This window comes from Cataglyphis hispanica, chromosome 7 (assembly GCF_021464435.1).
Source record: "Cataglyphis hispanica isolate Lineage 1 chromosome 7, ULB_Chis1_1.0, whole genome shotgun sequence".
Taxonomy (NCBI): domain Eukaryota; kingdom Metazoa; phylum Arthropoda; class Insecta; order Hymenoptera; family Formicidae; genus Cataglyphis; species Cataglyphis hispanica.
Window position 1 is genome coordinate 2,568,825 of NC_065960.1, and position 13,004 is coordinate 2,581,828.

General features: G+C 35.4%; 1 protein-coding gene across 1 annotated transcript in view; it reads left to right on the forward strand.

Annotated features, from left to right (window-relative positions):
- LOC126850961 (muscle-specific protein 300 kDa-like) overlaps positions 1–13,004 on the forward strand; it is a 40,389-nt gene that overhangs the window by 13,232 nt on the left and 14,153 nt on the right. Inside the window, exons 9-14 of the mRNA XM_050594451.1 lie at positions 195–329; positions 1,876–4,851; positions 5,077–8,024; positions 8,244–8,940; positions 9,528–9,827; positions 10,418–11,374. Coding sequence (XP_050450408.1) covers positions 195–329; positions 1,876–4,851; positions 5,077–8,024; positions 8,244–8,940; positions 9,528–9,827; positions 10,418–11,374 — 8,013 coding nt within the window. The remainder of the gene's footprint in view (positions 1–194; positions 330–1,875; positions 4,852–5,076; positions 8,025–8,243; positions 8,941–9,527; positions 9,828–10,417; positions 11,375–13,004) is intronic.

A 13,004-nucleotide genomic window follows, 5' to 3' on the forward strand; every position in this document is an offset into this window, starting at 1 on the left:
CATCGATATAATCAATTATAATAGTTTAGTCAAACATATATTTAACGTTTTTATTTTTTATGTTAATGATTAGAAATTATATATAAGACCTCTCAATTTTTAATATCGAGACTTAATTTCTTCAAATGAATGTATAATGTGTTATTTCGCCGTACGCAAAATAATATCGATATCTCGCCTGTCGCAATCGGCAGATTTTACAGGAAGAATTGAGGAATCGTGCACATCGAGTCTCAGAACTCGAGTCATTACCAGAAGTGAGTGCGCTGGCGATAGAACTGAAGAAAGCCCTCGTAAACACAATTAATCAGCTCTCACAAAAGCAGCAGGTATTCAACGTTTTTCAAAGGTTGGGGGCTTTCGCAAACATCACACTTTTTGGTTCCTCGATCGCTTAAAATAATATTACAAAGGATTCGAAAAAATAAATTCTGGCTTCAAAAATTGCGAAAACTTCGCTACATATGAAAATAAAATATAAAAAGCTTGCAAATTGCGGTTATTACAAAGTTGGTGGCTTCGTAATGATAAATCAAAAACTGTAAATGTCAGAAAAAAATTATAAGCCATTAATTAATAGCTGCACGTAAAATAAAAAGCATTTTTGAATGTGAACATAAATCTGCATTGAAAATATTCTGTCTCTTGAATAAGAGTCTGAAATATTTGCTTTAAATTTGGATAATCATAAGAAACAATGTGTAATGTTTAATCGTTATAAACGATGCGCGCTAAATTCTTTGTAATAAGCGATAACAACGCATTGGTTCGACATATGGTACAGGCATTCTAGTCATCGAGCTTAATGAAATAATTAATTTTGCACGGCTTACGGACATATAAATAATTTATTTATATAGAAAGCATTATTCTAAGTATATATTTTTTTCTTTTTTTTTTCTTCATCATTATCGCGCTGCAAACAGACACATGCGCTTCTCATCACGCACATTTCATTATAGATATCACGCATCGTACATTATTTCTTACTGTTAATTTATTGTACATTATTTGTATCATGACTGTTATGTATTTTTCTGTTCATCTTAAGGTGATGGATGTAGTATAGGCATTGCATGTAATTAGTAAAAGGAATGTTAATATATTGCTGTAATATTTCATGTAAAATTAAAGAATTCTTATTAATATCCCTCTTCCTTTTTACTCTCCATTATTGTCAATCATTACAGTTATGTGTCGTACTCAGCAAAATGTGAATAATTAATATTATTATAACTATAATAATTTTTACGTAAAATATATACAACGTGTTGACCGTTAAGATTCGCGCGTGTGATTTATCTCAAAAATATTATAATTCCATACAAAATAATGCGACAAAATCGATTTATCCTATTCCAAGTTTGACTATTGTATATATATTTATTCACATTATATATTACTATTAAATATATATATATATATATATATATATATATATATATATATATACAAATTGCTTTTACAAAAACTGATTAAATAATTATTAAATAAGCATAAAAAAATTTGTTGTATTACCAAAAGGAAACACGTTTATATATCGTTAAAAATCGTTTTAAAACGGATTATTTTGTTGAATCGTATAACCAATTAAATAAATAAAATTTGTAAGTTTTAAATATGTGATATCCAGTTTGTGAGTTTCAATATTGATTCGTTTAACAAAAGAAATTTTTACATATACAAAACTAATACTCTATTTATCTTTCATTAATAAAATAATCAGTGACAATAAAATAACGCATTTTTTAAACTCAAAATATAGAAAGTACAAGTATATTTGTACACATTTGTACGCACGCACACGCGCGCACATATACATGCAATAATTATTCGAGATATAATGCTGTAAATATAGCACCACATTTTTTCAAGACAATTATTATCCTCCAGGAAATCTGTGATGAGCAAGCTCAAGCTGACGATGAATCGACAGAGAAAGACAATGCTACTCTGGACGAAGCACCCTCAATTAATTCTTCCTTGGAAGGCGGTCCGCCCTCTTTGGCTGATGTTTCCTTACAAACTGGTCAAAGTTTATTAATCGACGACGTTGTGGAAAAAAAAGCCCAATTCACAAAACAAACATCTACAACGCAAATCCCATCGTCGATTACATGTCATTCTCTCACGACGCAGACGACGCAAGATTTACCAAGCGAGGCTGCTCAAACGCAGGAGGCTATAAAAATCTTAAAAACCACGAAAGGCGATCATGACGTAATCGAAATAGCGACTAAGTACTTGCCATCTAATTCTAGTCAAGAGCCAGTACATCAGGAGCAATCTAGCGTTTTGTCTAGTGAAGACATCGTCGTCGACATGAAATATCAAGATGCGAAAAAAACCGATAGCGCGACGAGCGAACTAAACATTGTCCATGTTGCGCCACAATCTTTTGAGACGGTTTTAGTCGAACCGGACGACATTACTACCGAGGTAGTTGTCGATGCCGACGGCACGAAAAGAATCATAGTAAGAAAGTTACGACGTACTACTACGGTCAGTAAACAAACTACACAGCAGCATATGTCTACGTTAGCGACGACACTCGGAGACACGCCGCTGATGATGCAAGCTTTCTCAGAGGCTGCGATGAGAGATCAGCAAATCACCGTGACTAAAACGAGACCAGATGGTACCATAGAGACTATAACAAGACAGATTTACGGCGGTAAAGTCACCACAGGCGCTGGCGAAGGTATCAATGTGGAGGAATATGAAACGGAACCTCGGTACACACACATGGTGACGCAAGGTCAGATAGGAGATATCAGCTGCCAACCAGTTGAAGAAGAAATATTGATGGAGGGTGGGGAATATCAAACGAGAACTTCGAGCGTTCATGCCGTTGTGCAGCAAGTCACTAAACGAATTATTAAAAAGACACGCAAAATCATTCGGAAAGTTACTATTATAGACGGCAAGGAAACCACCACCGAAGAAGTAATCGAAGAACCTGAAGAGATAGAAATAAACGAGCAGGATATACCGCACATCAGTATCAATGTGGTTAAGAACGAAGAGCAAAAAATTATAGTTCCTGCGGAAAAAGCAATCGAAATACAACAGCAGGAAGCAATGAAATCAAATATACCAATAGAGCATACTCCCGATAGTTTGATTCAAGGACCATTTTTTGGACCATTTGCTAAGGATATGATGAGTGAGCGTCAAAATCAAATAAACGAAAAAATTATCGAGAAGCCAACCATCGCAGAAAAAAATGATGACATCGTAGAAATTGACACATCGAATATTGTAGATGAAAGCATGTCGTCAAAAGAACTCTTGACGACAGATTCAAAGATAAAGTTAGCAGATCCTGAACAAACTGTGATACGAGAAACGCTCTCTTCTTCGGAAGAACATGTATCACAATTAGAACAATCAGAAAATTTAATTAATGTTCCAGATGATGAAAGCATTTCTGTTTTACGTGATGAAAATATGGTACCAAAAGAAATGGAAACCATGAAAGAACACGAATTCGAACATTTCCCCACTAAGGTAAATGGCATAAATACACTTCCTGTTGATAATCAAGCATTCATCGATACTGAACGATCTGCCGTTTTGCAGACTCCTGTCGAAGATGTTACAGACGCAGTACAACCAGAATCTTTAAAATCGCCATTAGAGCCGACCATAACAGATGACGAATCGGTGGTCCCCAAGACTACTTGTAAGTCTGACGATGCACCAGTAAAAATTGAAACACTCAATGTTGAGGTAGAAAACGGCACGGTAGAAGTAGAAATGCACCATGATGTTAGCAGCACTGTAGAAGCTGGTACAAATGTCGATATATCAAATGTCATTCTCTTAGAGGAAGAAGATGAAAAGGAAGAAATGTTAAAGAAAGACGGATCGTTTGAACCATCCAAGAATAAAGAAGAAGATGTAACATCGCTTCGACAATCGGAGCCACAAAATGAATCAATTATTCGACCGTGTGAATTAGATATTGAATCCAACGAAGAAAGAACTACTTCAAGATTAAAAGATGTCGAAACATCACTTAAAGAACAAGAAATATCAGAATTATTTACAGAAGAGGAAGAAGATAATTTAAGGGATGAAGCACTCAAGCCCGAGTACAAACCAGTGTTCCATAAGGTAGAGATAGCCTTGTCTGTGAGTAAAGAAGATGCGGAAATTAAACCATTGGTCTCTATCAAAACTCAGGCAGAACGATCCGAAATTGCGCCATATAATAGTATTGTTAAGGAAGATGTAGACATTAGTCTTCCGATGGATAAGAAAACGATAGGAGTAATACACGATAAGATCGTACAAACCAGCGCTTTTCTTACAGCTGAAAAAGAAACAGAAACCTTACAAGAGACGGCAGATAAAGTAATCGATGTTCACATCGAATCCTCGGAGCAAAGCAAATCAGATTCGTCAAGTCATAAAAGTAGAAAAAAGAAACGCCACAAGGATAAGACAGAATCTTCAGAAAAGCCTGTAGAAGCAGAATCTAGTTCCATTGCTACATCGATTGCTGAATCTATGGAGATTAATGTCCCATCATCTGATTCATCTAAACAAGCTAGTGAACAGCCGCAACCGGATGTTACGGAGATCATCAAATCTAATATTGAATCGTCTTTAAGTTTAGACGATGGTATAGTGGCTGAAGAAAATGGATATCAACCGGATGACATTGATGTATTGTCGATTACACCAGAAGATGAAAATGGCGTAAAAAGAAAGAGAAAAAAGAAGAAAAAACAAAAGATTCGATTAATTCAAGATGAAGATCTAACTCAAGTGCCCAAAACTAGCAGCAATGATGCGACATTTACAGATGATAGCGTTAATTTAGAGTTTTCTAAATCTGAAAAAGTAGAAGATGACATAAAAGAAGAAAACAATGCAATAAAAGAAGATAATAAAGCGATGGAAAAAAATAGTTTAAAAGACATAATGCAAGAGGATCAGGCGAAAGAAACTAAAGCCGAAATGACATTACAAAACGAGAATATTATTGAATGTAAAGTTGTATTAGATGACGCAAATACTCAAACAACTATAGAAACATGCGATGTTTCAACTTCATTTACTCCACAGGTAATCGAAGAAAATTCGACATTTATACAAACATCTCCTGAACCGCTACCGTTAACTTTAGAAGAAGAGAGTCAAACAGATAAAACTGAAGAGATTCATATTGAGACACAAACAATTTTAGAACCAGGACTTGATTTTATTGCGGAGAATATTGTGGAAAGAATCCCGAAAGTGGAAGATTTAGGAATACAGACTATGACACCCATAGCCACGCCAATGGAGGAATTTGCTATTCAAACTAGTCCAATCGAGGATATTCCTTTCATTAAAACGGAAATGGAAGATTCTCAAGCACAAACAACCGAAGTTGATGTTTATTCCACGGAAATGCAGACTTCGCCTATTGAAGAAACTTTAATGATGACAAATGAAACTCAAACAATAATAAATACCGCGATGGAAGTCGAGCAACAAACTACTCCACCACCAATAGTAGAGAAAATCATTATGCAGGAAAGTGGTATTCAAACATTACCTCCAAAAGTACCAGAATCTTTGGAAAAAGATATACAAACAAACAATGTCGTGACTAGTCCGGAACAACCAAATGTTTTGCATACAGATACTCAAACAATCGCAATGCCTGAAGTGGCTACTGAAACAATAGAGACACAAACGACGCCTGAAGAAAGCCCTCGAAAGACAGAGCTGCAGGAAACCGAAATGGAAATAAAATCAATTAAAGAGACTACAATGCAGACCAGTCCAACCGTTGTCAGTCCAGAACCTATACAAGTATGCGAAGAATCTATTCAAACCAGCATCGAAGAAACAAAGCAGACTACCGAGGAAGAATCACAGACTAGTCCTCCAGAGAAAACTCAGACCTTTGATAGCTCGATGCAAATAGAAACAGAAGATCTGATACCACAAATCGAAAAAAGTGTACAAAATATTCCTGACGTGTGTGAAATCAGCGCACAAACATCTTTAGAGAAAGAGAATCAACCAATCGAAATGACGTCGATATCTCAACAGACAACATTAATTTCAACTCATACAGTTGAAACATATACGGAAGATCCCAAAATAGAAAAAACTGAAAAAGAAGATGCACAAGAAACGCCCGTTTTAATGGAAGCGGATGTCTTAAAAGAAACGACGAAGGAAGAGGGAATAATATTTACAGAAATAATAAAAGAAACTCCAGCAGCACCTGATGTACAAGTACGAAAAATAGAAGAGATAAGAGAAATGGAAGTTGCGAGTGACAAACCAATATCAGAGATTTCCACAACGATTCCAGAAAATATCGGACAGAGAAAAACATCTGTCGAGGAAGAAATAAACCGTCAATTTTCTGAAATACCTATGATAAAAGATAATTTAAAATCATCATCGGATAGCGTAAAAACAGAAGAATCTACGATATCATCTTTGATATCGGAAAGAAACATTACTCCGGATACATCATTTGAAATTCACGTTCATGCGAGCATAGACTTGTCTGCAAGTGACACGCTCGATACATTTGATAGCAAAGAAACGCTTGATAATTCGCAAGATACGACAGCTACTGAGGATTTCAATAACGACGCGGATGTTGCAGAGCATAGCAAAGCGATTAAACGGCAAAGAAGAAAGAGGAAGCACAACAAAACCATGGAGATAAATTTACCTAACAAAGATCAGTCACAGTTCGAATCTATATTTGGACAGCCAATAAAGTCTCAGGATACTACCTTGAAATTGTCTTATTGCGACGTAGCCAAGAAAAATGTCAGCAGGCGAACATCTTTAGTGGGAAATAATGACGTTGTGGATGACGTAGTATGTGAATATTCTTCTCAAATGATACCTCAGATTAAATCAGATCAGATGAAATCGGAGGATATAGCATCGAGAATTACTACAGAAAGCACGAGTCGACACGAAGAAGACATTCAAAACGTACCAAATATCTCAATTACCTCGGATCAATTTATGATCGATTCAAATCGCCACATTCCAGAATCAAGAGCTATATCTGAAGTAACAGAGGTACAAATGCCATTTTTGCCACCTGATAAACCGACGATAGAACCATTACTAATATCGTCAGATCAGGAGAAATCATCCGCAATTATATCTAAATCATCGTCTCCTGAACCGATGGATACCACTGAAGAGCCACTGTCACCCATAGAAATCGAGCAATCTATTCTCAGTAAAGAAATCAATGAATCGTTTCAAGCAGAGAGTCCAACATACGCCGAAGTGACATCCGAATCGCACAAAAAACTTGCACCTGCCTCGCCTAGCACCGAAATATACGAGAGAAAAGAGATGAATTTGTGGCAAGAATCCGTCACCGAAGTACCATCTCTCAACACTTTGTCTGCAGCTTCTCTTTTAGAAAGATCTTTGGAATATGACATTAAACCGCAATATCAGAGAATGCCACAAGCGATGCAAGCTGCGAAAATAATAACTGATCGAGTGAAAAATCTTCAGAATACCAACGAGTCGAGTTACCTAGGTAACATCTTGCACATCGCACATCTTGAGGAAGTCACCACGGAGAAACTCGTGGAAGAACGTTCGTCGGATGTTCGCAAAGAATTGGCGCAGCTACAAAATGCTATTCAAGAAGACGATGCGATAATGATTGAAGAAACTTTTATTACTGTCGTTGAAACAATCTCAACTTGGCTGGAGACTATCGAGTATCGAATCTTTCTAAACAGAGAATGTCCGACTGGGCCTTCTCACGAGGATGCTAAAACGTTCATCGAATTAAAAGATGAAATGGATCATGTCAAAGAAAATATTTGCGAGCTTGATGACATTTGGCAGCAATTAGAGCCAAACTATCCAGAACAAGAACGGGAAAGATTACGAAAATGTATAGACGCTGTTGAGCATCAGATGAAAATTATCGAACATATTACGATTGATGAAGAAAAACATGCCAGCAAACAACTCGCAAAATGGGACGAATTTCTAAATGGCGTGAACAATATGTATAGGTAAGATACTACATCAGAATATTAATAAATAGTACTATTAAAATGTTATTAAATGTTATATTTTGTTTGTAAGCTAAATTTAGAAATAAAATAAGAAAACAGTAAAATCCGAAATAATAAAAGGGAGAAAGAGAGAGAAAATTCAAATAATTTTAATAATTTTAATATTGTTTAACAATTCTTTGTCTTTTCTATTAAAATATTTAATTTTTGTTACAGGCTAATCGACGAGCAACGTAAACAGCTTGATTATATAATTGAAAGTGAAAATTCCACACGTTGGAAATTGCAGGAACTCGATAAATTGGAGAACACAAATCGTTGTCATATGTGGAAGACGAGTAAGCTTATCAATATCACTCACGAATTATTGCGCGATTATCCAGGCAAGATTATACCTGATGAAACATACGCCGCACACGAAATGACGAAGATCATCGGGCATAATGTAGACGTCGAACGAGAGCGTCTTCTCCAATTGCTTCTCTTAGCTGAGGAATATGAGCAAACACTCCAGGAATTTGCACAAATTACCGATATCGCTGAAAATCTGCTAGACAGTCCGATATCTGTGATGAGCCTGGAATATCTTCAAGAGGAGATGCAGAAACACAGAAAATTCTTCGTCAATTTAAATCATTGTCGCGCGATTCTCGAATCGCTGGAGGGCAATCTAGATCCCGAAACCAGAGCCAAACATTCAGATCTGCATAAAGAGCTTCATGATAAAGCAACTGCGTTGCTCGATCAAGCGGCTTCAAGAGCGCAACAAATGGCATTGGCCGCGTCACGATGGATGCTACTGGAGCAAAGTGTGAAAGAAGAGAGAGGATGGCTTCAAGTTGCACATCAACGTGTCCCTGATCTTCAAACAGTGACCTCGACCGATTACGATCAATACATCTCTTTATATCAGGTTAGTAATTTTATATTAATTCCATTACATTTATAATACCTACACATTATATACAATTATCTCTGTACAAGTGCAAATATATATTTTAATATATTTTTATATCAAGAATTATAATTTAATTATTATTAAAATAATTATAAAAAGAGATATTTCCCCCTCTTTATTCTGTATTTTATAATAACTTGATATTACTCAAACTTATATATTGTTGAAAAATTAAAATATATACTGACAAATCTAATCTTAATATGTGGCGGTATCTTTTAAGTTTAATTTTATTTTATAACATATATATAATTTAATAATAAAATACACAAATAAAATATTTTTTTAAATTAACTTAATCTAAATAATTTATATTTGTTTTTATTTTTTTATAAGATGTGGATAAAAAATATATATATAGAACTATTTTTTATATCATTTAGAATAGATATTATTTTACATCTGACATTTCTTACCACGTGGCGCTTAAACGGCTAAATTCTAACTACAAAAAGCATTATTGCTCTCGCGATACTAACAAAAAATCTATATAGTCTAATTATCACAAAAATTTAATAACTTGTTAATTTGTTATATTTTAGTCTCTATCATCAGATGTAGCAACCCATCGTGCACGCTTAATTCAATTATTCGACGTGGCATGTAGTCTCCGTGATCTCATCAACATCGAGGATCCCGAAGATCATTACGCTGAAATTTTAGACGTGATCGTAAAATTGCAAGACAACATTGAATCTTCCTTGAGAAGGCTACTGGCTTTTAGAGAGAGTTGGAATAACCAAGAGACATTGATGAATCGTGTGGAACAATGGATGACAACGGCTGAGAAGGAGCTTGCCATGTTACGCGATCCCTCAGGAAGTTCCATGCGTCAGTTCTGGGTAAGCACTTTCGATCTTTTTCTGGAATCTTATAATATCTATTTATAATACGATAATCCAACAAAAATATTTATTGCTGGGCTATACTCGCACATGCATTTGGGTCACGTTTTTCCAACGCATTTGGCCTCGTGCCATCGCCATCGGAGGCACATGTTCGAGAGACGTATTTTTAGCACAATTAAAATTGGAAAACGGAAATCTTATGTAATCGTTATCATCGTTATCATTTTTTATCAAGCGTTTTTATCTGAGAATTTTAGTACAAAACAGTCTTTATATGTGTACATGTATATGTACATATAAATATATAATATATATGTAGGATTTTTTTTAAATAATAAACGCATAAATATTTTTAAAACTCAGTGATGTCAACAATGATGCTTCAAACAAAATTGGATTTTGAAAAAGAAATAATCTAATATTAATAATTTTTTTTTTATAAATCTAAATATAGGAAAGATATAAAGATTAACTTCGTTTTTTTAAAGAAAACTTTATAGTCTCATCTCTGCTAGAAATTAAATTTGGTACCCACATTAAAATTATATTTAAAAAATTTTGTATCAATGTTATTACGCTTGCAGGAATTGAAGGCACAATATGAGGTTCACAACAACATGCGTAATGAAGCAGACAATTGCTTTGAGCAAGCTTTACGAATTATACCTTTGTCAGACGAAATATTACAGCGACAATTCCATTACGAATTGCAAGATCGTTGGAATGAGATTAGTAATAAAATCAACGAAATTCAAATGGATGTCACTCGCAGCATTTCCTCGGAGGAGATCTCATCGAACGAGAAACTGAAGCTATTCGAAAAGGAGCTGAACGAATTACGAATGACTATCAACAGTTTTTATGGAGTATTAAAGACGAAAGAGGAACTCGACTTGTATATCGAGAGACTCACTGTTCTATTCGACAGAATCTCTTTGATTCAAGATGAAATAGGTCGCTTGGGTCTTTTACCAGCAGCAGAAAGCGAAAGAGTCGGATTCTTGTTATCATCGGCTCGTTGTATCGAGGGACAGATAAGTGAAGAGCTAGATTCGGCGCAACTACTCAGAGAAAAAATTCAAGTTCTTCAACGTGGATTAAATCGCTTTAGAAAGGCTTACAAAAGATTATCGGCAGTACTGGATCAATGCGAGGGCAGCGAAAAACAAGAAAGCGATTTGGTGGCCGCGGCTGTTAATCAATGTCAATCAGTCGCAGATGAGTTGGCGATTCTCTGGCAAGATCTAATGGCGTTAAGACAAATGCTGCATAAGTTGCCGACCTCGATGAGAGTAACAGTATCGCCGGTAGGCATAGAAAGAGACTTATCCAACATACAGGATGTACACACCGAACTTGAATCAAGATGTACGCGACTGCTCTCATTACTGACGAATAGATTGGAGTTGTGGCGACGATTCGAAAAGCAGTTGGAAATAGTGCAGCAATCTGTCCAGGAAGCGGATTATATGATGGAGCTATTAACCGTCCAAGGCTCCGTCGATTACGAGAGATTACTAAAGGCTACCGAACGATTAGAGGTAAGTCATACAATTTTCCTACATTGTATACCGTGTAACAATAAAACGATATGATTTGCTTATCAGATTGAGAAATTAATCAATAATATTACTAGCTTCTTATAACTTTTTTTATGAAATATCAATGTGATATATTTTTTATTCGCTACAAACGAATGAACGCTGTTTAATCAGAAGCATCAAATTAAGCGAACACGAATTAGGACCAATTTCTAAATTTTTAAATAATTTTTCTCGAGACTTATAGATAGTCAATTAAATTCTTCTTGTTGTAATTTCATGATTCAAACGTTAATTAGCAGATCTACAAATATAAGAGTATACACACGCGTTACGCGCAGGCGTCGCTTTCTCGCACTCACTCGTTCAGGCTTGAGAGGCGCGTTATCGCCGCGGCGGCTATCAGTACCGCTAGATCCACGGTCACGTTTACGTCGCTGTCGAGAATATCTCTGTGGACTCATATAAATAATATTTCAAAGCGTGTTGTTGGATATTTTGACCTGTATTATCGCTCGGTCGCAACGACAGATAAACGCGTATCATTTGCAAGTCGCTCGAATGAGACCTCGCAACTCTTCACAAACTCGCGCAATTTTCTATCTAAATTGAAACTTCACGACAAAGACGAAGCACAATAAATAGCTTCAAGGTAATGTAGATAGCGAGTGTTTTCCTGAGTGACACAGAACGTTTCCGCTCCGCGTTACGTGCCAGAACGATCGAGACTGCACGAAGAATAGTCGGAACAGGATTTCCGGAGTTGCATTTCTGCAGAAAATTGATATGATGCCAGAATTGTTGGAGTGAAAAGAACGCGCCGTTTTATAGTGACGATTCAACGTAATGTCTTCGATGACTCAAGATGTTTTCAACAATATCAACAACAAATATAATGTGAAAATGTAATGTGATAATTAAAATCAGTTGCATTTTTATATAATCAAAAATATTGTTCTGTGTTTCTCGTGCTTAATAGATCAATTGGTGATTTTTATTTAAACGCTTCATTGCCACAAAATAAACGCATTTACTATCTGCAAAAGAAAAAAACCGGATGTATGTACATACATACATACATTTGTGCGAGACTATCATAAATGCTGCTGCTTTTTAAAGGGCATGGCTAATTATTCTATGAGAGTTTGTATAAGAAAAGAATTATTTATTACACATGTTTGCTTCTTTATGAATTATGATTTTATACATTATTCTTACGACACACATATGCTTATTTAGAGGTTTGCATGAATGGGCTCTTTCCCCTAGTTCTTTGCAGAGCAATCTTATCATTCTTATCGTTAAAAAAACTCAGTAAAATCTTTGCCGACTATTTATAATATTTACTAACTTTATTAATATTTTATTCTCAGTAAATTACGATTTTTATTCATGATTTTTATTAATATGTTGTCTCGAAGATGGTCGGTTATTCTCCACATATGAATGCATGCGAGAAAATAATTTCGTAAGAATTTATTTCCATTCGATCGCATCCGTTCTTTATTTTGTACGCAATACCGTTGCGTTATTCATGCATCGCGGAATGAAACATACCTAAAGCAAACCTATACACTTTCATATATATATCGATATATAATAAGTATTAAACCAGCATACATTATAGAGC